This window comes from Camponotus floridanus, unplaced genomic scaffold, assembly GCF_003227725.1.
Source record: "Camponotus floridanus strain SB8 unplaced genomic scaffold, Cflo_v7.5 scaffold7, whole genome shotgun sequence".
Lineage (NCBI taxonomy): Eukaryota > Metazoa > Arthropoda > Insecta > Hymenoptera > Formicidae > Camponotus > Camponotus floridanus.
This window is the reverse complement of record NW_020229838.1, coordinates 1,776,944-1,801,581: the sequence shown is the minus strand read 5'-3', so window position 1 is coordinate 1,801,581 and position 24,638 is coordinate 1,776,944. Positions and strand designations below refer to the sequence as shown.

The following is a 24,638-nucleotide window of genomic DNA, read 5'->3' as shown; positions in this document are numbered from 1 at the left end:
ACTGGCAACAATTATTTACACGAATTTGTGCCATTAAATTCAAATTTTTGAAGCGCTGGTGTAAAACTGCGAAAAAATTTTACTAATTAAAATTCAAATTAATTTGTTCAATATTTTTATCCCAATATGTCACTTCTTTATCTCGATCAATCACTTTGACTGGCTGGCTTATCGCTCGGTTACATCGTTTCTCTTTCGTTCTCCATCCAGCTGCGTGAGCGCGACGAATGAGCATTCGTCGTTAGACGTCTGAATGAATCATTGTGCCGAAAATCGCAGGCGTTTAATCGTCAAAGCGACTAACCGCGCGCGTGCGACATAAGGGTGGATCCTGGATTCAGTGGATCCTGCGCGGAGGATTTTCGTCCCATTCGTACGGAAACCCAATTGCACGACTCTATGCGTCATTAGCGCTGGGAAACGGAGTTAACGCCGTTAAATCCGGGTTCGGTCCAGCCGCGATATTATTCGCACTTGCACCAACCGTTCATTCGTTCATTCGTTCGTACCGTACATACGTATTTACGGTCCTATGAGTCCCGCAAACCGCGTCGCCGCTGCGCGAAATGACGATCTCACGTGCGAAATGCGAATAAATGATCGTTCGCCTACTAACTCGATTTCCGTTGACGAACTGCGTACATTTTTTTTCGCCTGCATTGGCCGTCTCTCATTCCGATCACCATTTGCCTCTTCTCTCGAGGCCTTTTCCGCAATGTTTCCATTCCGAATACTGATTTAACAATCATCGGAAAATTATCGTGAATCGTGAATTTTTATCGCGTGGCAAATTCAGCGACACGAAATCATTTTTGTTATGCAATATCATGGATTTTCGCAATACACACGTATATATGTATCTAGAATTTGATACCTAAAATTTCTATTTTTATTCTCGTCAACGAATTCAATTCATGACGAATATGAAAAAATGACATCGTATTTTTGCAACAACGATTTGGAAAAATTTCGATAATCAGGTTCGAATTTTATACGTCATGTGAAAGGGAGAGAGAGAGAGAGAGAGAGAGAGAGAACGAGATGAACTTGCCTTATTTCTCTCTTGAATTTACTAGCGAGAATTTTTATTTTTTTCTCAATGGAGTTTTCAATACCGAATCTCGTTGCTTTGTCAATATTTTCCAAACATTTATGGCTTCACAAATATTTTCGATATCTAATACATGAATAAAAATTGGATCGTTGGTTCGTGATACAAAATGAACTGCTATAAAAAGAGTATTTGAATGTTTTGGGATTGCACTCTACATCGCATTTACACGCATTTAAATAACTTTCCTGGATAATATAAACAAATAAATAATACGGTGAGCGCCATTAAATAAATTACACTTTGCATTCTATAAAAAAAACAATTTTATATTTATATTATTCGCATTTTTAAAATGTTTGTTTTATTATTGTACTGATTCAGTTAATTATTTTTTCGCTTAAATATATATATATATATATATCGTTCATTATATATATATATATATATATATATATATATACACTCGTATATATATACAACCTCGTATAAAACTATATATAAACATGCTATTATTCAATGTGCAAACTGCATTTATTTCTACACTTTGTGCACATAAGATGTGGCTGTCATATGCATAGAAAGCCCCTTTAACTCTCAAACGTGCTACAACGAATGAGTTAAATATGTCAAGATAATTTGTTTGCGGATATATATATATATATATATATATATATATATATGTATATATATATTGTTTACGCATCGCGAATTACAGTCATGCCTCTGCCACATTAACAAATTGCTTTCTCACTAATTGAAAGATTATATCAGCCGCGGATCATAGTCCGAGGATAAAAAGGATAGTTCGTTGAAGTAAATACAAATACCGCATAAAGTAATGCCGTTGTTTGCTTGGTGTTTCAGTTGTGCGTTTACAATTAATTAATTTGTCCGCTGCATGTGCTGTAATTAGCGTAAGTGCCCGTGTCCAAATCCAAAATGCGCCGACGAAGTAAATTCGAAATAATGCAACTAGCGTGACGTCACAATAATTCTCGTCGTTTCGGTTCATTTCGCGACGAAGACTGACTCTGGTGAATGTTTGAAACTTGTACACATTACAGGACTCTCTCACAATGCGATATAATGTGTATCATGAACTTTTCCTGAGTATTTTATACTAATTTTCATTTTAAGTTTAATCTAATTTCTCTCTTTACGTGAAATTCGAAATTATCACTGGTATCATATTTGCTCATGTTTGCATAACGCAATATTCACGTTATTTTACGGCATTTTAAATCTCGTAATTTTCCTTAGATGCGGCACAAATTGTTACGTCTCTTTGTTCTCACTCCTTTACTAATCTTCGTTTATTAACTAGAATATATGTAAAAGCAACTTAAACGCAGCCAATGTAGAATATAAGTGAATTAAATATTGCAAGGAAATGCAATATAATAAATGCAAGTGAATTAAATATCACATACTATCCAATCAATAATATATAAAGCGCTCACGATAATATTATTCAACGCGGAAAATTCGTTACAAGTCTGCGAATGAAGATAATACGGAGATACCTTATTTGCATAAAATTGCAATTCCTCGATATTCTAAAATTTTAAGAAAGTTGTCATGTGAGACAAATAGAAGCGCCTTAAAATAAAATGCGCCTTACGTCATTTTCGCAGTGCTCGACTTGCGTATAGTACAATAACGACAAATCCAGCTGACTCGCCAAGTTGTTCACAATCGAATAATGAAAGAGACTGACGCTTTTGTATATAAGAAACTATCATTCGCATTTTCAATACCAACCGCGTCTCTCATCTCCAAGACGGTGGGGACACGATGAGGCTTTAAGTAATATCGATATCGACATGAAAAGGCGAGTACGGAAGAAGGAGAAAAACGCACGAAAGCGTGACAGAAACGAGCGAATGCATTGATATTGAATTGAAAATGGATCTCGAGGAAAAGGAAGTCGGAAGGAAGGAGAAGGAAGGAGCAATGAGGAAAGATGAGAGAGACGGAAGTCTCATCGCTCGACGATGCGGCGAAAATATACAATTCGCGATCCGTACATAAACATTCTTCACGTTCTCTCTCTCTCTCTCTCTCTCTCTCTCTCTCTCTCTCTCTCTCTCGCCTGTCCTCTGCTTTTTTCTTCCCCTTTGCTTATCCGTCATTTATAGATTACGAGAGCTTGAAAATGCCGTTATCGCGAAACCTCTTCGAGACGATTACGCGCGACGTTTTATTAATTTTTTTTTTCTTCGGTGCTTCCTCTCTCTTCCCCCTTTCCGGCCAAATCAATTTTCTCTACATCCGGTTCGATTTCTGCCTCAACGAAATGCTTTTTCCTCATTCTTTTGGTGCATTTAACTTACTCTCTTTTCGTCGACCGCGATAATAGAACGCGCACCCGCTCGGGGGACGGTGTAATGCTTTTTATTAAGTTTCCTCGATAAACGTACCACTTGACTGTCGCGGATACGACTTGGCGACTCGAGTCTTCGGGGAATTTTCCTTTACGGCGAGCTGCTCGCGAGAACGTTTAGAGAGATACGGGATTATTAATTTTATGAAAACTCAAAGGAAAAAGGAAATTTAAACGAAATCTACTCGAGGTTTTAAAAGAGACATAGAGAAGAACGTTTTTCTTTTTCTAACTACGGTTTACTTTTACTTCTGATGAAGTTACAATATAAATTAATGCGATACGTAATATAGCTAGACGATGTAAAAAAATTGCTCTTTAAAAATATATTTTAAAGGAAGCGAATGCATATATTTCAGATAATATTTAAATAAAAATGTATACAATTTTTTTCCTAAAGCCGATTGCAATTTCTACATCAGCGCGACGCAATGTAATTAAAACGAAATTCTTGCGCGTATAAGTATTTGTCTCTCCCTTGAATTTCGCCGAATGTGTTTACTATTCGTACACGAGAGTTTCAGATATTCCATTACGACTTGTATTTCGAGGTAAATATAAAAATGCTTTCCGCTCCCTTCTTCGTGTATGTATTTTACTCTTGCGTGCATAAATCACAGAAAAGAATCTCGACACATATGTATAACTCTACCAAATTAGGTTCAAGTATACAAATTTGAACATGTTTCATTTTATCTGGAATCGTGCATGAGATTTTGTTCAACGGGATTAAATAATAAAAGCGATAAATATTAAAGAATATTTTGATGAGACCGAAATAAATATTCATGTATCTTTCACTCTACGAATGCTGATGGTTGATTTTAAATCACAAACATAATTATGAATATATCTCGAATTAAATATGATTACTATATTAGATATTTTTTGCTGTCGAAAACAAAATCAGCGAGGGAAAAGCAATCGGAATTAATAAATTTATTACAAGACATGTGTACATTGGAAAAGAAATATGCACCTCAATATTCGAGCATACGATCTAATTTGTTGAACATTTACATATCGCCATGACTGACATGATTTTTTTCGTTTGCCGCAGGCATTTCTGGAAATGGCGGACGAGAATGCTGCAGCGACCATGGTGACCTATTACGCTTCCGGTATAGCCCAGCTCAGAGGCAGAGCGGTCTACGTGCAGTTCAGCAATCACCGTGAACTCAAGACGGATCAAACGCACTCTAACAACGCGGTCAGTAGCCCAACAAATGATGTCGCCAACACTTCTGAGGTCTGTGTCATACTTCTTGCTTCACTTCTTTCTCGCTTCACTAACCTCGGGGGGAGAGGGTTGGGTGCAGCTGCATGAAAACTACGCTCGCTCGACTAACTTTCAACCTTTCTCTAACGCACGCTCGCTTTCTTCCTCTTTTTCTCGCGTACGGCATATATGTATAAAAATATTTCGAAATCTGAAAAATTGCTAAACAGTTACGTCAAAATTATCTTTGAAATGATTTCGTCTAAATAATATTGATGTTTTAATAACGATACAAACATCTTTACGTTCTCAAGAGGAGAGACACTATGCGAGAGTATATACTATATCGCCACGTATGTTACGTCAACGATAGTGATTTCGATGCCTCGAGGCGTTGACCGAAAGTGGCAAGCGTGAGACAGGGATTCGTGTCGGTCCCGGTACAATGGATGTTAACTGCGTCGGTCGGGCGTAGATCGGCGAATCTAACCGCGCTTCGGTAACGTGTTATTTATGCAGGCTAGTTAATTAAGCCGCAGGTCCCTTACACATATCCTTGCCCAACTATCGAGGCAACATTCGACGCACGACGCGACAATGTGAGGGAAAGAGAGACATAACCGGGGGGGGGGGGGGGAGAAATGCGACGGCCATTTCGCCGTCAAGTCAATCTAAACACACATTCGCGTCCGCAAACTCCGTTATAATTAATGTGTCCATAATTTATGAACGATCCCTTGGGCGTGAGCGCCGGCAGTGCATCCCGGCTACGTACCCCTCCAGCCACTCCACCCCTTCTTCCTCCTTGTCCTCACTTGACGTTCACCGTCTGTCACGCATACCACTCGAAACTTGCGCGTGTCATCGTGCGCCGTCGGTCATCATTGGAACTAGTTAATTCGCTACGCAATTCGTAGCCGTGCGGTCGATTCCAATGAAATTTGTCGACGAATTAATTAGCATGCTAATTCGCCGGCGAATCAATTAACGGAATTCGATCGGAGCAACGCGCGGGGCGTTGAGTGAAAAAGCGTTATTGCCCTCGCATCATCGCGATATCTTTCCCTCCCTCTTAAACGGCTTTCATCAAGTAATTTCGTTCAACATCGCTTTGTATGTCTGAAGCGTTTCCATTCCTATATCCAGCACACGCGTCATTGTCTCCTCGCGAGAGAATCGAGCGATATTATCATTAACCATCCCCGCCGACGTCGTAATTTCGTAAGTTTTTCGATGCCACCGCGTGTCGATTCATCTCCCCTGTCCCCCGACTTACCAAACTGTCGGTTCTCGGGGGACGTAACTTCGCAGTGGAAACGGACACCGATTCCACGGGGAATCCACCGGGAAAGTTTCGCGTGTGTATCGGCGGGGATCTGCACGAAAAATAATAAATAAGGGAGTAAATGGCACACGGCGACGTGCGTCGTCGTCGATGTTCTTTCTTGACACGCGGAAAGTTTTCGCACACGTGACCGTGGAAACTTCACAATCTACAGGGTTTATGGAACCGCATGACGCGCCACGATTTCGTCGAGAAAATTCGCAACTCCCCGTAGAAAATTCCCGCACGCAAGTCTCACGTTATCCCCTGCACATGCGTGTCGCGACGTCGTTTCGTTAAGAGCGGATGCTATCGTAAAACAAGCGGAATAGAAAGAATTTAAAATAGTTTTTTTCCACGTATAGTTTTTACGATATATACTTGTTTCATGCGCGGGCAAGATTTTATTTCCGGCGAGAGTTTGAAATTGTTTCCAACTTTCTTGGTGAAAGAAATTTAATTTGTATCGTTTATTTTCAAGATCTCTCCACATTAAATACATCTGAAAATAAATTTTACCCGAGATAATATTCACTTTAAACGCGTTGAAGCATTTAAGTATATTTGCTAAATTTAATTTGCCGTTGCTTGCTCATTCTCTCAATATTAAATGATTCGTCGATTTAGCTTCAATTTAAATATTTAATAAAAGAAAATCAATTGCACGAGTTACGTTGGAAATTAATTTCTCTCACAATTTGTGTATATCTCTAGATATTCTTATATTTGTACATATTCCTTTAAGTGTTGTCGAAATAATATTAAAAGATAAGACTATCGAAATAACGTGAAACTTTTTAATTATGATAGTAAATTTTTCTCGAGATAAAATCGGATAGATATTTCAACGTGTGGAAAAAATATTATTTCTATATTGGTAATTTATTCAAGAATAGAAGCTCTCAAACTCTTGAATTTTAATCTTGCACATAAATTTAATATCTGTTTTTCGTTTCTTGGTTAAGCGGAAAGTTACAATTCATAAAAAATACATACCTGAAGATATTTTATCAAACTATAATTTTACCCATAATCTATTTTTGTGCAATTTTAATATCACTTTTAACTTGAAATATTTTATTCGTTAATAATTGCTAACTACAGAAGCTTGTATTAATTAAATTGAATCACTCGTGCGAAAGCGACATTAAAATTATCCTTGCAAATTATCCTTTTCCTCGTGAGTGCAATGGCATTTCTATGAGGTAGACTCAAAGATGGCTGACGGAGGAAGATTTTCAGTTTCTCGGCGAGTTCGTTCCCTCTATGCTCGAATGATTTCTCACCGTGCGTCCGGGCTGACAAACGATGCCGAAAAAGCAATCGCCGTGAAAGCCTCGGCGATGCATCGCTCGTACAGTTCGCGACGTGGGCGACGATGATGCCGGAAATTTTGCGGGCCGAACGCAAGACGAATGTCGCGCATCTAAGCGATGTGCTCTCCTCCCGAGGACTCGCTCCTCGGAGAAAAGAAATCAATTTTACATGAACGAGGAAACATACACAAATCCGCGACGATGTCAGCCGCACCTTTTACTCGCGATTAAAATATCGTCGCGCATCTCTCCGATGAAGGATGTCTGATTTATGCGAGTCGTGCCGGAGCAGCGTCTTTATGTAAGTTAACGAGATTTATGCAATTTAAATCTGATAAAGTTCTCAATAGTCTAACATTTTCAACTTGCTTTCCGTTTGTGTTTCCTCTTTATTTTAATTTCTGTTTTTCTTTGTATATGAAAATTTGAATCTTGCTTTTTCTTGTTGATTACATAAGCGTCCCCAAAAAGCTTCTCGCGTGATATCGATTACTCAAGATATAATAATAGAATTATATTTGGATCGGGCGGAAAATAAATCGGTGAGGCCGCGAAAATGAGGAAAATTCGAATTCTTGGTGAAAGAGCCCGAAAAAGCGAATATATTTATGGCACACGAAGTTAATGCAATCGTCTCCTCGCCTTTCCCCTGGGAGTAATGTGTCAGTTAAGTAAACGCTCGACCAGCGAACTCATTTAATAAAGAAACCGCGCGCCACGGCAGCCTGGCATTGTTTAGTAATTAATTTAGAGCTCAGCTTAACCGACTCCGGAACACGTAGCCACGGTGTTTACAGCAGGAGAATGGACGAGATAAAGATAGATATTTTTCGGATAATGAGTTATAAACGAGGGGAGACGTTACAATGTATAAGTGGGACCCAAAAATGAATTATTATCAAGATGGATCTAATTAAAATTAGACTAAATCATTAAAATAGACGCTGGGAGTAATCAGACGTTTTTAATTACGCGCGCTTAAAATATATATAATAACATGATTGAAATAATATCGATATATACATTTTAATTCCTAGAAATTACTGAAATTATATGACGAAATTGAAGATACGTTTTAATAATAATATACACATATGTAAAGATTAAATTCTACATCGCTTGTGGTACATTTTTACATAAAAAAAATTAATTTTTCAGACAAAAAAAAATGGCAACTGTTAATGCAAAGTATATATGTAAGCATTGTTATTACATATATAATTTATTTTAATATATTTGTATTTTTTATTTATTTTTTATATTTTTTATATTTTTTATTTATATAATTTTTTATTTAGATAATTTATTTTACACTTATATATATCCAAATAGATCTTTTTGACGGAAAAATTTTAACGGCATCGTCGGGTTCAACTCTCCCGTACTTTTTTCTAGTTTCCTCGAGTTCGAAGAGTTTTCTGTTGCAATCCGGAAACCCGTGCCCGGAATTAAGATATATTTTTACGTGGCTTCTCGCTGCAGCGTAACGTCCTCCTCTCCTTCTCTTTTATTTAGTTAATTTGGATTAATTTAGATATTTCCGACTGTACGCTTTCACATGGTTGCTTTTATTGCCGTTATTCTCGTTTAAATGATTTCACTTTTGTACTCGAGACGGGATTTAATTTGGACGCACGCACAAATACCTTGGCAGCTAACGGAGCATTTTATATTAATACATCTATATATATTATATTTATAAGTAAAAGAAAGGAGGAAAAGTAGTCGTGAAGAATCTTACAAATTAAAAAAAAAACAAGTTCATTTCTATTTTTGAGGAAATTGAGACATATTTTTGTCGGATCAAATCGTGACGTTTTTAACCTGCAGTTTATTACATTTATTTACGATACATTTAATTAGATATTATTTATACGATATATACGATGTTAGTTCTCCAAAAATATAAAAAGCATTCGGGAGTTTTTAATTGGAACAAGCACACAACATATAAACCTATATTTTACATTGTAACTTTATCTCTACGCTAATTGGTATTTATTCTGCATCTTTACATGTTATTTTGCATCAAATGTACCAGTCATATTACAAAGCTTTCGGATGCAAGTTAATTTCTGAAATTTTCGAGTTAAAAAAATCTCTATGAAATATGGAATTAAAAATTAATCTTTACTTTATTATAATTTAGATTTAATTAAATTTTTGAAATAAAATCGCGAAAAGTGTCAATCTTTATTTCGAGATTTGCTTTACTACTTTCGAAAAATCAACAAAATATTTCGCAGTTGAAAAATTAATACACATCACTTATTCCGAGTATTTTTAAAATATTTAGAATTGATTTTTCATAGTATCAAAATAACTCGTGTGTGTATCTTTTGTTTTTGACACGCGTGCAATAATAACGAATAGCCAAGCTCGAAAATGTTGTTTCCCGAGCTTTTCCGTCTTCATCAACCATGGAAAAAACCGTGGCGTGAAAATCCGCCGGAAAAGTTCGTCGCGATAGGCCACGCGCGCGAAAAATTTTTATCACCCCTGCGGCTAGAAAGCATGGAAGAAAAGGAGAGACGGGAGGATACTCTCGCTACCCTAATACCTTAAAACAGATTCCGCTCGGAGTGGCCGTAACAAAGCCGACAACAGAAGTGTGTCGCCCTTGCCTATGCGAGAAAGGGAAGGCGGTTAATGGTTTTTCCGACGAGAAAAACTTTCGGTAGCCTTTAGTAATCGCTCGCTCGCTTGCTTTCCAACTAAAACTCGCCTCTCGGCAGGAAGCCCCCGTAAAAGGCAGCCTCGTGTCCCGCGCTATAACGGCACGACATAATTCTGCTTTACACCACCGGCGAGCGGGTTGCGAGGGGTGCGACTTTTTTTTCCGTTCTCTCGGCGAAAACTTTCCGCCGGCAAAAAGAAAGAAGGAACGGCATCGCGGGAGATCAGGGCTGTAGATCTAGGCCTTAAGTAAATCTTAGGTGCATATACGTAGTCTTAATTGTACATATATGCACGTTACACGATGTATACGATGCGAGTTTTTCGAGGGGACTTTTTTACGTAATATCATTTCTGTATCTGTTTCGAAAGGGCATGAATATTCGTTCGATAAAATAAATATGAATTTTCATACGATGAATGATTTCGGATTTTTGTCCTGGAGAGTACGTGTGTATAAATGAGAAAAAAAAGAGCAGGTCGCCTACGTGAATTTTCCGCGATTAATCCCGTGTCAACATTAACATTTTTCGCCGACGTTTACCGGCGATAAACGTGGTGATCATGAATAAATCAGCGTTACCGCGGAGTAAACGTGTCCGTTAAGCGACGCGTTTGGCCGAAGTCCCAATATCGTTGCTTTTTATTCGTCGGGCACAGGGTTATCGTCGGTACACTTCCGCGCACGTAGTGGATGTTATCGAACCGGTGAGGGAGGAAAGGAGATGGCGATTTCTGAACAGAAAAAGCAATATGTAGTCAGGATGCAAAGTAATGCAGTGACAAACTGGAAAAACAGAGCTCCAAGGGTGGAAAAAGTAAAACTGAATATTCGATTTTCAGCGAGCTGCGGGGGCGATAAAAATGCAAGGGAACCGCGAACGCGCGTATGCACACGTATGTATGAAGGACATATAGGGTGCATGAAAAAGTTACTGCGTGTAGTACGAGTAAAATGAAGAATTGATGAGGAAGATGGTACAACGGGAATAATTTCCTAGACGGCAATTTTAATATTGGACGGAGAATTTATAATTTTTTGACAATACTCTTGACGATTAGGCGCCGTTAAAATGGCGCCTAACACGTTCAATTAAAGACTTAAATAATACGTAGCAGCTTAATCTTGACAAGGATTATTAATCTGTTCGCCGCGCGGCCATTGTTTACGAGCTAATGCCTTCCAGCGGGGTAATTGTGAGCAACATAAAAGCGGGCGTTAAAGCCGGAAAAGTGATCGCGCGTATATATATATAATCTTGCTGGAGGGAAACTCTGGCAATGGATTTCCTCCCGTTCTTTTTTTTCTCCGCTAGTATATACGGGGGTAGAGTAGCATAATTTGCAATTGTGCGATACACAAACCCGTCATTGCGATTGTTGGCTTCGCATTGTAGATCTGCGTTTCTTTATATCACTGATTCTGTTTTTATAGGAATCATTTTACTTTGCGCTCGACTTATTGCGGTTACAAATTTTGCGAAGAGAATTCGCTGTTTGTTAAAAGAAGTCATTGAAAGTTGCGATTTGTTCTTCATTATTTCGATAGCATCTGCATTATGTATGTGTATATTTCGACATGTATTTCGTATATTTTAATAACTCGATCATCGTAGATGTATTTTTGTCGGATTTTTCGGGATACCACGAGTGACAAGAATGAAAAGAAAGGGTAAGGCGGACGGAAGGAGGCAGGTGAGAAAAGAGGGTTGGGAAAAACGAGGGAGATACAATGTACACGGGGCGTCTCACAGAAACAATGCGGCGCGCCGTAGATCACCCGAGACACCCTCCATTAAAAATATTACGCCATCTTGCCCGCGTAGCCATCCTTCGAGTTCTCTCTCTCTCTCTCTCCCCTTCTCTCTTTCTCTCTCTCTCTCCCCTTCTCTCTCTCTCTCTCTCCCCTTCTCTCTCTCTCTCTCTCTCTCTCTCTCTCTCTATCTGCCTTCCCCCTATATTCCCGTGGCCGGTAACTCAACCCATCCCTTTTAACCCTGCTCCTTCTCCCCCTCATCCATAGCCACCCTGCTCCACTTTGGCTGGCAGCCGCGACAGGTCCGAATAACAATGTGCCATTGTTAGACCTACATTCACTGCATCGAGCTCTGAAATATGCAAGCCATGAAGACCGTCGCGTTACAGAGGCCGAGGTCCTCTCCACGCACCCTTGAGCTACCGAATCCTCCCTTCTTCTCTTGCCCGACCTGCACGGGCGAGCTTTATCGTCGAGAGAAAATGTCGACCCCTCTTCTCCTCGGGCGAAATTTCGGCCCGACCGAGAATGTCTATCTCGCTGGGACGAACGGAATTTCTGCAGATATCTCGCAACATTACCGGCATCTTTATCTCCGTGTGTACAACGCGAGAGCTGTTTGAGGTGATATCGGTGTATCGTAAACTCCGTATCATATTAATTGATATATAAAAAATAAAATTTATCTATCAAAGTCAAAAATAAAATTAATTTGGCAGCATGAGATTATGAACGGGTAATCTTATCATTTTTTATATATATATATATATATATATATATATATATATATAAAAATCGCCCGACCAAATTAGATTCGGCGATATTGCTGTGTTTTATCTCCTAGATCAAGTCACTGCGACTGTATTGCATTATCACGTCAGAGACGAGAAATTGCGTGTAATTTTTTTTCACGGTATATAGCGGTCGAAATAAATGAGCTTTTCACCTGTATGCGGAAAAACTTTCCGACATGCCGCAATTCAATAGAGTGGACTTTGTAATTTAATCTAAACAGCCGTGTAATTTAATCCGTAACATTTTTCGATAAAAGTAAACTTTGCCAGCGCGCGGGACGGTTGATTAACTTTCGCGTCTATTTATTAATTCACGATCCGGAGCCGGGGAGTTCGCGGGACACATTTTACGAGTACACTTTATCGCGACCGATGGCGCATGCGGGCAAACTCGTTTATTTCAACGTATGTAACGCAAGAAAAAGTGACCTACCTACCTCTCGCCTCTGACGTCACAGACGTTGTAATACAACTGCGGCGTATACATAATGCATTTGATTTGAAGATAGAATATTAATCATCCCGGCAATAATATAGATGGAACAAGATAATCACAATTGTTGATTTAGGACGTTATTGCAATCGTCGCGCAGAGATAATTATCGGCATTAGCATGTGGACACGATAATTAGGTACACGATAGGCATTGCACCATTTAGACCATATCCGATGAAATGTCGCTTGTGTTCTATAATCGATTGTTGAAATTTAGAGATGATATCACTGAAAAAAAGTGACTATAATTAATTATAATAATCCAAACTTGATAAATGTTATCAACTGCTGTGGTGAAATAGTTTTAACTATAAACGTATAGGTGATTAAGATGAAATAATTTAGTTTAATCTTGAGATTTAACTAAATGCAAAATATTTATAACTATTTTTTGAAAATGTTTCTAATTATTACTAAATATTTTGTTACTATTATTAAACTTGATGATAAAAGCTAAATATTTCAAAAAATGCATCTCACAGGTTTACCCAGAATTTTTTTTTCAGAAACGAGGGAAATTTTTATTAGAGCGACCGATGTAGATCGCACGACAAATCGCGTACGCGAGTTGGCGAGAGAAAATCCTCATTCCTCTTTCGTCGCGTGTTAAAGCATAAGCAACGCCAGTCTAATCCATCATTTTTCACATTCGACGCGTTTTCTCGTCCTCACCCGTCATATTTCACCATCTCGCCGTTGCCGCGAAAGAGCTCCCTTTGCCGAGAGACGGCGAGAAAAATCGAATACTTTTCCGCAACAAATCTGAAAGGTCGCCGCACCCTGTCTTCTCTCAAGACCATTCCTCCGTGTCCTCTTGGAATCTTTGTATACCTTCTTCGATAACGGTATCGACGACTTTGTACGCATATCGTAAAGCTGCACACGCGAGTCTATTGGCGCTTTTACTGATACAAGAGCGAAGAGAGCGCAAGAGGGTGCGCAAAGATAGATAGACGATTCGTTTCTTTTTCCCCTGACAGAATCCCCCGCACTCTGTGGACATACATAGGGACATACATGAAAAAGTAGAGATATCTTGGGAATACGAGGGACACGTCCTTGACTTTTCAACGAAAATTTGACATTAGTATGAATATTTCAGGTATAAATTATCTTGCTGTTTTATAGAATGGTTTTAGAAAAGAGTGCCACATATAAGAGTACGACAATATCTCTGAGTAATATCGCAAGCAATTTCAGAGGAACTTGTGTATAATGGATATATCGAATGTAAATGTAACAGCAGCGAGATAAAAGTTTGAGGGGACGAAAATATATAAGGAAAACACACTGTGCGACGTATCGAGGGAAGGAAATTAAAGAAAAGATATCCCTCTGAAAACGATTTTTCAGGAATTTATCGCGAATACTTTTTTCTGTAGGAAAAGTCTCGCCAAGTGCTACGCGAACGCGATGCTCGATTTTGATTTGGTTCGACATTACGAGCAAAATAGCTTTGACAATTCTTGACTCCCAGTACGACACAAGGGAGACTCTGGGAGAACGACGAGAGAGGGTGCGACAGAGTGAAAAAGGGGTGATGCTACAAGCCGGGAAGACTGATTATTCTGACTGCAGAAGAGTCCGTCTGGCTGGGTGGGCCACTCAATCATTTTGACAGCAGCGAATCCCGCTCATAATGTCGTCCAATGAATGCGCGGCCTTTATCCCTCGCTCGCGAGGTGTATGTACGAGTATTAAAAAAAAACGAAGGAAAGAGAGAGAAGAGAAGACGGGACAGAGAGAAGCGGAAAGAAAGGAAGAAAAACGAAAACCCCGAAAAAGCGAGACGCGTGAGGCTGCTGCCGGAGTCGAAAAACTCGGAGCACGTATAATGGAATATGTTGGCTCGAAAGGGGGTGAGGAAAATGGTGTCAGGTTTGCGTATGATTGAAATCGATGGCCGTATCATCGACGGGGCCGGCAAATATTCTACCGCGACCGAAAATTACGCGCGTAACAACGCGCGACGTTAACGGAGCCGCCACCGCCTGCGCGAAAGAGGATATATCGAGCCGTGAACATGAAGTTCGGGAGGAATTTAGCTTGACGGAACCGCACATGGGCACTGTCGAATTTTTCCGCTTGATGCGCTTCTTCATTCGTTGCTCGTGACAATCGGATCGTGAAAATTTAAGCGAATTGAATCCACCAAATGGACGTTTGGAAGCCGTCAAAGCTATAGTGAACATCGAAACGATCGTAAAAAAAGCCTATTAATGCATTTTATATACATTATCTAATTTTTTGATTTTATATGATATATTTTTCGAATAGAAATTTAAGTAGAAATTTATATTTTTTAAATATATATAATAATTTATAAATCTTACAAAAAAATAACGAGAGAAAGATTAATGCAAGAGAGCCAAAATAATATCTCGAATCTTTCGGAAAAATTATAAAATACTGCAGTTAATCGTTCTCCCTTTATTTTCGGCCAGTCAATTTTAATCGCGTCAACGATCATCGCTGATAAGATCCGCTTACTTTTTAGTTCGCGTCTTTCACTGTCCATTAGCGGTGATATACACATTGGTTCCGCGCCGCATCTCTGCACACGTATACGGCAGAAATTCCATCACCGTTGGCCGATGAATTATTCAGGAAAAATTTTTGCGTTGCTCGTGTAACGAGCGTGCAGCACTTTCCGCGCAGTTTTCTTATCGCGCCGCTTCTCGTTTTTTAACCATGTCTCTCTCTTTCTCTTTCCTTCTTTTTCTCTCTTTCCTCCTCTGTTACGTTCGCGGAATATCCTGCGGATAGCCGTATTCCGGCGTGTTATCCTCGCTCGTTTCGTCAAGAAATCGCAAGACGTTTCTCGGCAATTCGTGCGGCTTCTATCCGGCAATCCACCGGCGGCTTCTCGCTCCCGAGCGTGCATTAATTCTTAATTCCTTCGTTTCGCCTTCAAGTGCACGTTATACCGCGAAAAGGATCATTTCGCATTCCCTCGGAATGAAGTTAAACAGTGTATCGCGGAGTAATCCGGTCGGCGATATTAATTAGAGATTATAGAAGAAAGATATTTATGTTTAATCCTAGCTATTTGTCTTTCGAAGAATGAAATCGTGCGAGGGCTAAGGGAATCTCTCTCTTTGCTATTGATATACGAAAAACTTGTTTAAAATAGAGAATAATCAAGTATCGAATTTTTTGGCATCGCCAACAATTATTAATAAATTGTCAAAATGTTCACGTAATAATTCTACCATCTAATAGAATGGCGTATAACTCCGCGTCACAGAATTCAGATGGATTTTATAAAACTCCCGGTGATATTGCGGTCCGCGGAAGCCTCTTATATTTTCTCAGACTATTATTTTCTCGAGCAATTCGACAATGAGAAAGACAGCAGACGGTATTCTCGAAATTCTCTCTCGTCGTGATTCTCATTTGAAACAAATAATTCTCGGGCGAATATAATTTATTCAGAGTCGCGGGTCGAACGCAATTAAATAGTGGGGATGCGAGAAAAAAGTAACAATAGCCGGAATAAAACGGTATTAATCATCCCTGAGACTGCCGTCTCTTTTTCAATAACTTCAGCCAAGAGCGTCGTTACTCAAATTCAATGCGATTAAACGAACAGTGTATCGCCGATCAAATAAATCGTTTCGACAATACGAGTCTTTTCAAAAGAAGGAGATGACATAAAAAAAGACAGTAGCGTTTCGCAGTCGTTAATCGTCATCTTTTCAGAGTTGGAAATACCATTTTTTTTAACACTGACCTACCAATCATTTTATCATGAGAATTGCCGAATGGTATTGTTTATAGCTGATATCTCCTGTCACGGCCTGAGAAAGTGACGTTTCTCGATCGAGTACTAAAGTTTAAAAAAAAAAAAAAAATTTTAGTCTGAAGAGCAGCTAAAACTTTTGTCGCAACGACTTTTACGCGACAACGAAATGGAAACCTGACAGCACGTCGGATCCAAAAAATCCAAAAACGAATCGCGGACAAACTTGTGAAATCGCGAAACCGAAAAATCTCAATCTCGAGGGAGAGACAAGAAGGATTCGCTCGGCAAAAAGATTTATACAGATCGTGACACGTTTGTGCGAACAGATTGGCTTATTATACCGCACGGAGAACGGCTCGTAAATTTCCCGATAGACCGCGAGAGAAGGAGATGAGATCCTGAGGAACATCCGCGAAGCTTCAGATCTTCGCGAGAGATAGCGTGTGCGAAACTTTAACGCTTTCGCGGTTTTTCGCGCGATGGTGCTCTCGGTGAAGCTTTGCGACACGATTCTCCGGCCGCAACTTCCGGTGCGAGGCCGCGATGGCGGCCTCGAAAAAAAACAGCCTCGTCGGATTTTATCGAAGGCCTATAGAAAGATGCAGAGAGATAGCCTACCGCGATTGGCTAGGGAGAAAGATGTTGAGCGAAAGCAAGAGAGAGAGAGAGAGAGAGAAGTGTGGGTGGAAGATCAGCGATAACGAGTATGGAAGGTTATAGTAATATTCTCAGTCTCGGCACTCATCGTTAGTTCCGAGGCCGTGCTATCAAAGCGGGATAGAAACTACCCCTAGGAGTAGTTATTTTACCCCTTGAAAGCGGCTTCGGGACAAGTGCATAGTGACGGTAACGATCTGGATTACCGTGACAATCCTGCAGCAGCGGAATGTCCACCGCACGCAATGTTGCGGATCAAAACATTCTAACACTAGACGCTTTTTATCATTTGTCGGAATTCTTTTTGTTCTGCTTTACGTGAGAACCCGATATGAGCAAAGCCCATTCGCGCGAAAAAGCGAGTTGTTTCGTTCTCGTTCAATTATTGATAAAATCGAAGAAAAAAAAGAATATAGTATATGCAGAATAAAAGATCTAAAAATATTTATTTCTCTCTCTTTCTCTTTCTCTCTCTCGTGCTTGCGTATTGAATTATAAATGATTAATATAGTATAATAATTTATTTATATATATTAATTAAATCTCATTTGAAATATTTAGTAGATTTTATAAATCAGAAAAAATTAATGTTTTTCAGATATGCACATTTCTCGTTATGGAGATTTTAAAAAATAGATTTAACATTATTTGTTTTTAATATGGGCAGCATATTCGAGTACCATATATTTTCATGAATTTAAATTCTATTTTTCTCTTATTATTTACATTTCTGCAATTGATTTTCTTTTTTTCATGTTTCATTACAATATATTAATAGTTATTTTTATAAATCATCATATTTAACCTAAATATTTCTTACGTATTTCTATCTATTATTCTTACTGAAAACAAATTAAAGGAAATAATATTTTATATATATTAATAATATTTAAACAAAACAATTTAAATAATTTAATTTCAATAGTCCATTTTTTAAATGCCCAGTGGCCAGTTTTAAACAAACACATCGAAGAAAAAAAATAAAAATAAACGGAATCATCACATGACGATTAAATTAAATTTATACGCGATGTTTTTGAAATTTTTTTGCCATTTAAATATGCCTAATAAATATAAAAAATACAGAACGAAGGTGAAATTTTCTTAATCATTTATGGTTCACGAATTATATAAGAATTAAGAGAAAATGTGTTATGATTGAGACGCTCTGTATATTATTGAGCTTTTGCTAAGTATCGTAAAGGCAGCAGCAGCAGCAGCCGCCCGCTACTTCTCTCCGGGTTTCTATTGTGCGAGTTACGATAACAATAATTGGGATTATTATTTCACGGTGGGAGTTTCGAACGAGAATGGTAGTTTTCGGGTGGAAAACTTTCCCTCTCCCCTCTGAAGATCTTTCTTTGGGAGCTTAAAGGACGGCTTTAATCAAGCCTCTCCCAGGCCGCTCACAGATGGTGACTTTATTATCGACATTCAGTATAATTAAGTCGGTAGTTAAGTATTCTCTAAACGGTGGGGAAGGAGTAGATCCTTTCGTCTTTCCATCGAAATCTGCTGGAACGGAAATGTCTATCCTTCTTCGTTACGATGACGTTTTATTGGATAAAAGACGCAGTTTTAGCGAAAAATACAGAGAAAGTAATTTACAATGCACTTACGTTACATTTACGTCAGCGAAATGTGAAATAAAATATTATTTTATTCATTTAATATACATTCATTTGCATTCGTAACTATTGCGCACAATTTAATGTATAATTTTATAATTTATATAAGTCTTATTTACACAGCGCGAATTCTGCGAAATATAATTAATTTTACGCAAGAATAATGGAAATTTAAAATTTGCACACGGTTCAGTATACCATAATTCTAATATTATGAGCATAATATTGTAATTTTAATTAAGAGAGCTGGTTAATATACACATCATATACATCAGTAAATATTTAGGGACGTAAACATATGTTGCTCATTTTGATATAAATTCATGGAGCTTGGTCGTCTAGACTCATTGCTAAAATAAGATGATATAACGACTATAATTTCGTTAATTTACGTAACATTTTCGGGAGCGACGTCGATGAGCGTAACAAAATAAAATGTGGAAAATAACGTGAAATCTTTGAGAAGTTTCGAGATTTATTCTCAATTCGAGGGAGTTTATTACGAAAGAGAGACGGAATATTATTTCGTGGCGTAATTAGTTGACACCGCATGCGAAATTCATCGGTGCTCACGCTAACGATAAAAGCACCGAATAGATCTCCCTGACTTTTACTCGTCCGTTATTTTCGACATGACGTTTAATTCTCCGATAAGCGGCGAATAAAAATTAGATTTCGTGAGAGCGTGCTCGAGTAGGCGGAAAATTTCTTTTGCGGCGGCTTTGATAGGATTCCCAGGAATCTCCCGATATATCGCGTGTCTCTCGCGGAAGACGCATGGTCCCGATAAAAAGGATTGCATCGGGAAAGGCGATCTCGAGAATTACTTCGGAAAGAGGTAGGAGATGTAGGAGGAGGGAGGCGAAATAAGAGAGCGAAGAGTGTCCGCGTGAATTTATGTTTCGCACGCATGAGAATTTATGGGCCGCTAATTGAGGGGAACCGGCATCGCGAAGGAAGGGGGAGAGGTGGGGAGACGAAGGGGACGAAGGGGGAAGAAACGCAGTGCGGGAGGAGGAGACGAGGGGATGTGCGCAACTTTTAGGATTAATTCTCGGATAAAATGGCCGGCCGCACGCCACCCTTACGGCAGATTCGATGGGACGGGCAGCCGTCGGTTAACGTTTGTCAGGCTAATTAATTAACAGCTGGCAAACTTTCGCCTCCTTCCCTTCTCTTCGCCCGATGTCAGGATGTTAAAATTAATCCTTTCCTTTTATTAATCCTTTCCTTTTTAAAAAAGCTCGACGTCCTCGAATATTCCGTTCTGTATCGTCATGACGATACAGGTAAATGGATTGCGACTTCGTAAGTGCTTCTAGTTTTATGTTAAAATAATTCCAACTGTTGACTCATATTTACTGCGAATATTTATATAAGCACGATATATTCGAGCAACTCTACATTTTAATCGTTTTCAATCGCGATTATTTAAATTGTTCTTAATATGCTTTTGGTTTATATCTCAATTGATCTGTTTTTATTGCAATTAGTCGATGCATCTCGAGTTTTTCTGTGAATTATTTGCAGTACATTTACAGTTAGAAACTGAAACATTTCAGGTTTAGACCTCGTCAACTCCGGAAACCGCTTCGAATCCGTGCGGAAACTCGACTAAACCGCGAGCGCGCGATGCGAACTTCGATAAAATCGCTCGTAAAATTATTAGTAGATACGGTCGACGTAGTTTCCGTTCGCGACGACGTCCCGATCTATTTTACATTGCAATTAAACGAATGTACGATGAAACGAAATGCTGAATTATGTGTAAAAGCTCGCTTTTTATCAAAATTAAAAACAAAATGAAGTTAAGAATAATTAAGGAACGAGGTAAAAAACACACTTGTAAATTTCATGAAAGGTGAAACGAGAAAAAGACTAGTCATTAATTATTTATTTAATCCGGACGTTAAGTATGTGAGAAATTGTTTATTCCAACAATTTTTAAAATGATTCACACCTTTTTTCTGCGAAGAATTTAAGAGTAAAAAATATCAAAATTGTACAAGATTTTTATTTATGATTTAAATTTTTATTTATGATTATCTGCCTTATAATATTATTGCAAATTTTTTTTTTTCTAAATAATTGTAAAATGTCTAAAATTGCAAAACATTAGTTATCAATGTTTTTTCTCGCATTTTGAATATCTCGATCCGTTCGAACATATGTAAAAACATCAAAAGCCGCAGAATCAAAAGCTCTCGCGTTTATGAAGCGTCCCGCGAAGTGGAACTTTACGTCATGCACTCGAGTTACTTCTTTCGAATTGTTGCGATCATCATTCGCCGCTGAAGAACTATACGCTTTTTGTAGCCTGGTTTTATCTCTCGCTTTTATATTCCTTCTTAGTGTGCTGTATTTTTTAGGTCAAGATATTTGCGCGGTTAAATGCAACATCTTCTAAGTGTAGCATATCCGCGATTGCGTTTCGACATAAAGTCTGTTCGGTTCCTCGCAAGTCTATTTGTCTTCTGCTTGTTTATCGGTTATTCTGAATTGCTTCCATTGAACGTCTTTATTAAAGATATTGTATATCGCTTCGTGAAAAATGCCACATCGAAGCCAAGTGTGTTCATAGCAACCTTGTGTTTGAAATTTGTTTGAAATGGCTTCCGATGAAAACTAATAACAATCGTTGCGCTTGCTGCAATAATCGAGATGCAATTCTATGTCTTCGATTCGTATTTTATTCATCAGAATCAAAGTTGAGGTTCTTGCGTTTATAATCATTTATTAAATATATGATTTATTAATAATAAAACTGGACGATTTATTGGCATAAGATTATCTTCATATTTATTTTCTATTGTTCATGTGTTTACATTACGAATTTTTATTCGCAATAATTGAATAATTAACGCTTAAACTACTTATATATCTGAGCTGCTCGAATTATTCAGCAATTCTGCGCGAATCAGGAAGCGAAGATGATTTCCTGTCGCGTTGGAAATTTCGTTAGGATACTCGAGGCTCGGAAAGAAGTTATTTTTACGAAGTCAGATTTAGGAGCCTTGCCGGGTGTCGCGCTTTAATCTACATCGAAATTCTAATGTGGCGCGTTTCTTTAGCATTTTATGCTAATGCCCCTGCCGCGTCGTACCCCTTAAAGTTCACTTTGACAGCTTTACCGGCAGCGGCAGCTGATGAAAACGGCGACGGTACGTCAAACGCATTTCGCACGTGCCAAGGATAGGAAGAACGGACAATGCTTTGTCATGTTTTTAACATGATTTCGCTCTTAAAGTAATTGAGAAATTTTGTGAAAAAGATATTCGCCGAAAATTATATTTTAACGATTCTATTTCTTATAAAAGTTTCGCATTCTGTGAGTAAATACTTATTCAAATCCTTTTTAAGAAGAGAACATAATAAGTAGTGAAATATTGAAGTAAAATCATAAAATGTTAAACCTTAAATAAAATTAAAAAATATAATGAACAATTAGGGAATTTAAATAAAACATATATATACTCTATTTTAATATATAATTATCAATTGATTGTTAAAGAAAAATTGCGCGATTCTTGCTGCAACTTAATTTCCGCAATCTGCCAATTCAATTATTAGGACCGAACGTACCGGATGTTTCATTCGGTGAGACTCGGAAAGACACGGCTTCTTTTAATAATCCAGCAGCGCCATCGTCCATTATACGGCTCTCACTTACAAAGTATAATGTCTCCTCGTTTTTACGCTCAGTATGCGTCCGATTTTAATACTCTTGCATCTATTTTCGTTTGCCCTCCCGCATTTTTCTTCGTTTTTTTTCCGACGCTCGCTTTCTGCTTCTCACTTCAAAGAAATCATTTTCCATTCCGCTTCATCACGCTCAGCAGACAAGCCGAGACAGAATTTTCATGATCTGTTTCTTATCGTGCGAAGAAGAAGGATCATACATCGTATCGAAGTCGTAAGATTTTCCATAATGTATTCTCTTTAAATCACTTCAATTTCAAATCATTTCATCATTGAAAAGCACACAAGAACTTTCTGTACAAATAAATATAAAAGAGTTACGTTTGTGTATTATAATTTAAAATACAAAATTATATATAATTACTATTATCTTATTTAATAAATTATTTGTTATCCGTAAAATATGAATGATTACAAACACTGCAAATGATTTTGACAAATAATACATATATACATATATACAATACATACTTATGATGTGTTTATTTTATTATCAATACACTCGTACAGTAATACAATCTATTATTGTCAGAATGTTTTTATCGAGTAAATATTTATAATTACATTGATTAATATTACTATTTCACATTGTTGGTTTATACATCTAATTATATTAATAATAATTTATAATTATATATATTTATATTTATAAACGAACCTTTAATCTGCTTAAGTAGGAAATCCTGAAAATACAAGAGAACCAAGTTTTTACTTTCGAAAGTTACATCAATGAAATTAAAATGAAATTTACGTCTTGCGGAATTTGGCTAACTTGTATTTTTAGTGTACCTTCCGGACGACACGTAAATGCATCGATAGCAATTGATTCGCTCAAAGCGCTTAATTTCGTTTTTGTTCTCATTCTCTGTTGCAGAACTCGAATAACCAGGTTGCAATTGCCGGACAAAATCAGGTAACCAGTGCCGGCGAGACCCAGGGCGGACCCAACACGGTTCTCCGAGTCATTGTGGAGCACATGCTTTATCCGATCACCCTCGACATACTTTATCAGGTAAGCACGCAAAGCCGGACCACCTGGCCGACCCATTTATTATTTCTACGTTTTATATTGAAAGCGGTCGCGCTGAATGCAGTATCGCGTGTAATGCGACACGATGAATTATATACATATTCAAATATATACATGTGCGGAAAGAGTGTCGAAGAAAGAAACGGAAATTTTTCATTGCTCTCTACATGGGTGAAGTACTTCAGGAATTTTTTGAAGAATTTTTTACTGGATCAGATTTGAAAACTGGGACTCTTGTCGTAAAAAAGAAAAAAAAAGAGAACCCGTGTAAAAGATTTCTCCACATACAAACCGCGTGCTTGCGGGTTATAAACGAGGAGAACGCCCCTAATTTCCCGGGGACGCCGAAAGGGCTAATGTAATTTAACTTCGACGGATGCCGAAAAATGTCGCGCGACAGAGTTTGAATTAGTCGAATTTCGCAGACAATCCCGCGGTCGTTAACTCGCTCGCGGATATTTGATCAACGTTTACAAGTCGGGCGTGAATTCCGCTTGATTAATCCGCGCGGAGCCAGAGTTGCGGCCGCGGCGGAAGTTACATCGCGTTTTACATATTGAGTGCTTGTCGTCTGCGAGCGCTACTGCGGGCGACTGTTTGCAGTTTTAAAATTAAATATACCGCCGGTCGTTCCGCCGAGATAACTGAATTCTAAATAATTGATTGTTAAAGTTATAGAATAATCTCCTTGCCGCGCCCGCGCGACCATCGGAATTGCCAGAGTTGTTTGGCGCGATACATTTTATACGACAATCTTAAGACACTAATTGCACTTGCAACGAAATTGACATTTCGCTTCGTTATCGAAACGCTTCGAAGTTGATAAAATAAATTGCAGCGATTTTAAATGTTATGCTAAAGC

At 38.3% G+C, this 24,638-nt stretch overlaps 1 protein-coding gene across 7 annotated transcripts in view; it reads left to right on the top strand.

The window, feature by feature from the left end:
- Positions 1–24,638, top strand: part of LOC105256683 (polypyrimidine tract-binding protein 1) — a 360,732-nt gene that overhangs the window by 301,149 nt on the left and 34,945 nt on the right. For all 7 annotated transcript variants that reach the window (XM_025413636.1, XM_025413633.1, XM_025413634.1 and 4 more), the window contains 2 exons: positions 4,498–4,686; positions 23,621–23,758. In XM_025413636.1, coding sequence (XP_025269421.1) covers positions 4,498–4,686; positions 23,621–23,758 — 327 coding nt within the window. The remainder of the gene's footprint in view (positions 1–4,497; positions 4,687–23,620; positions 23,759–24,638) is intronic.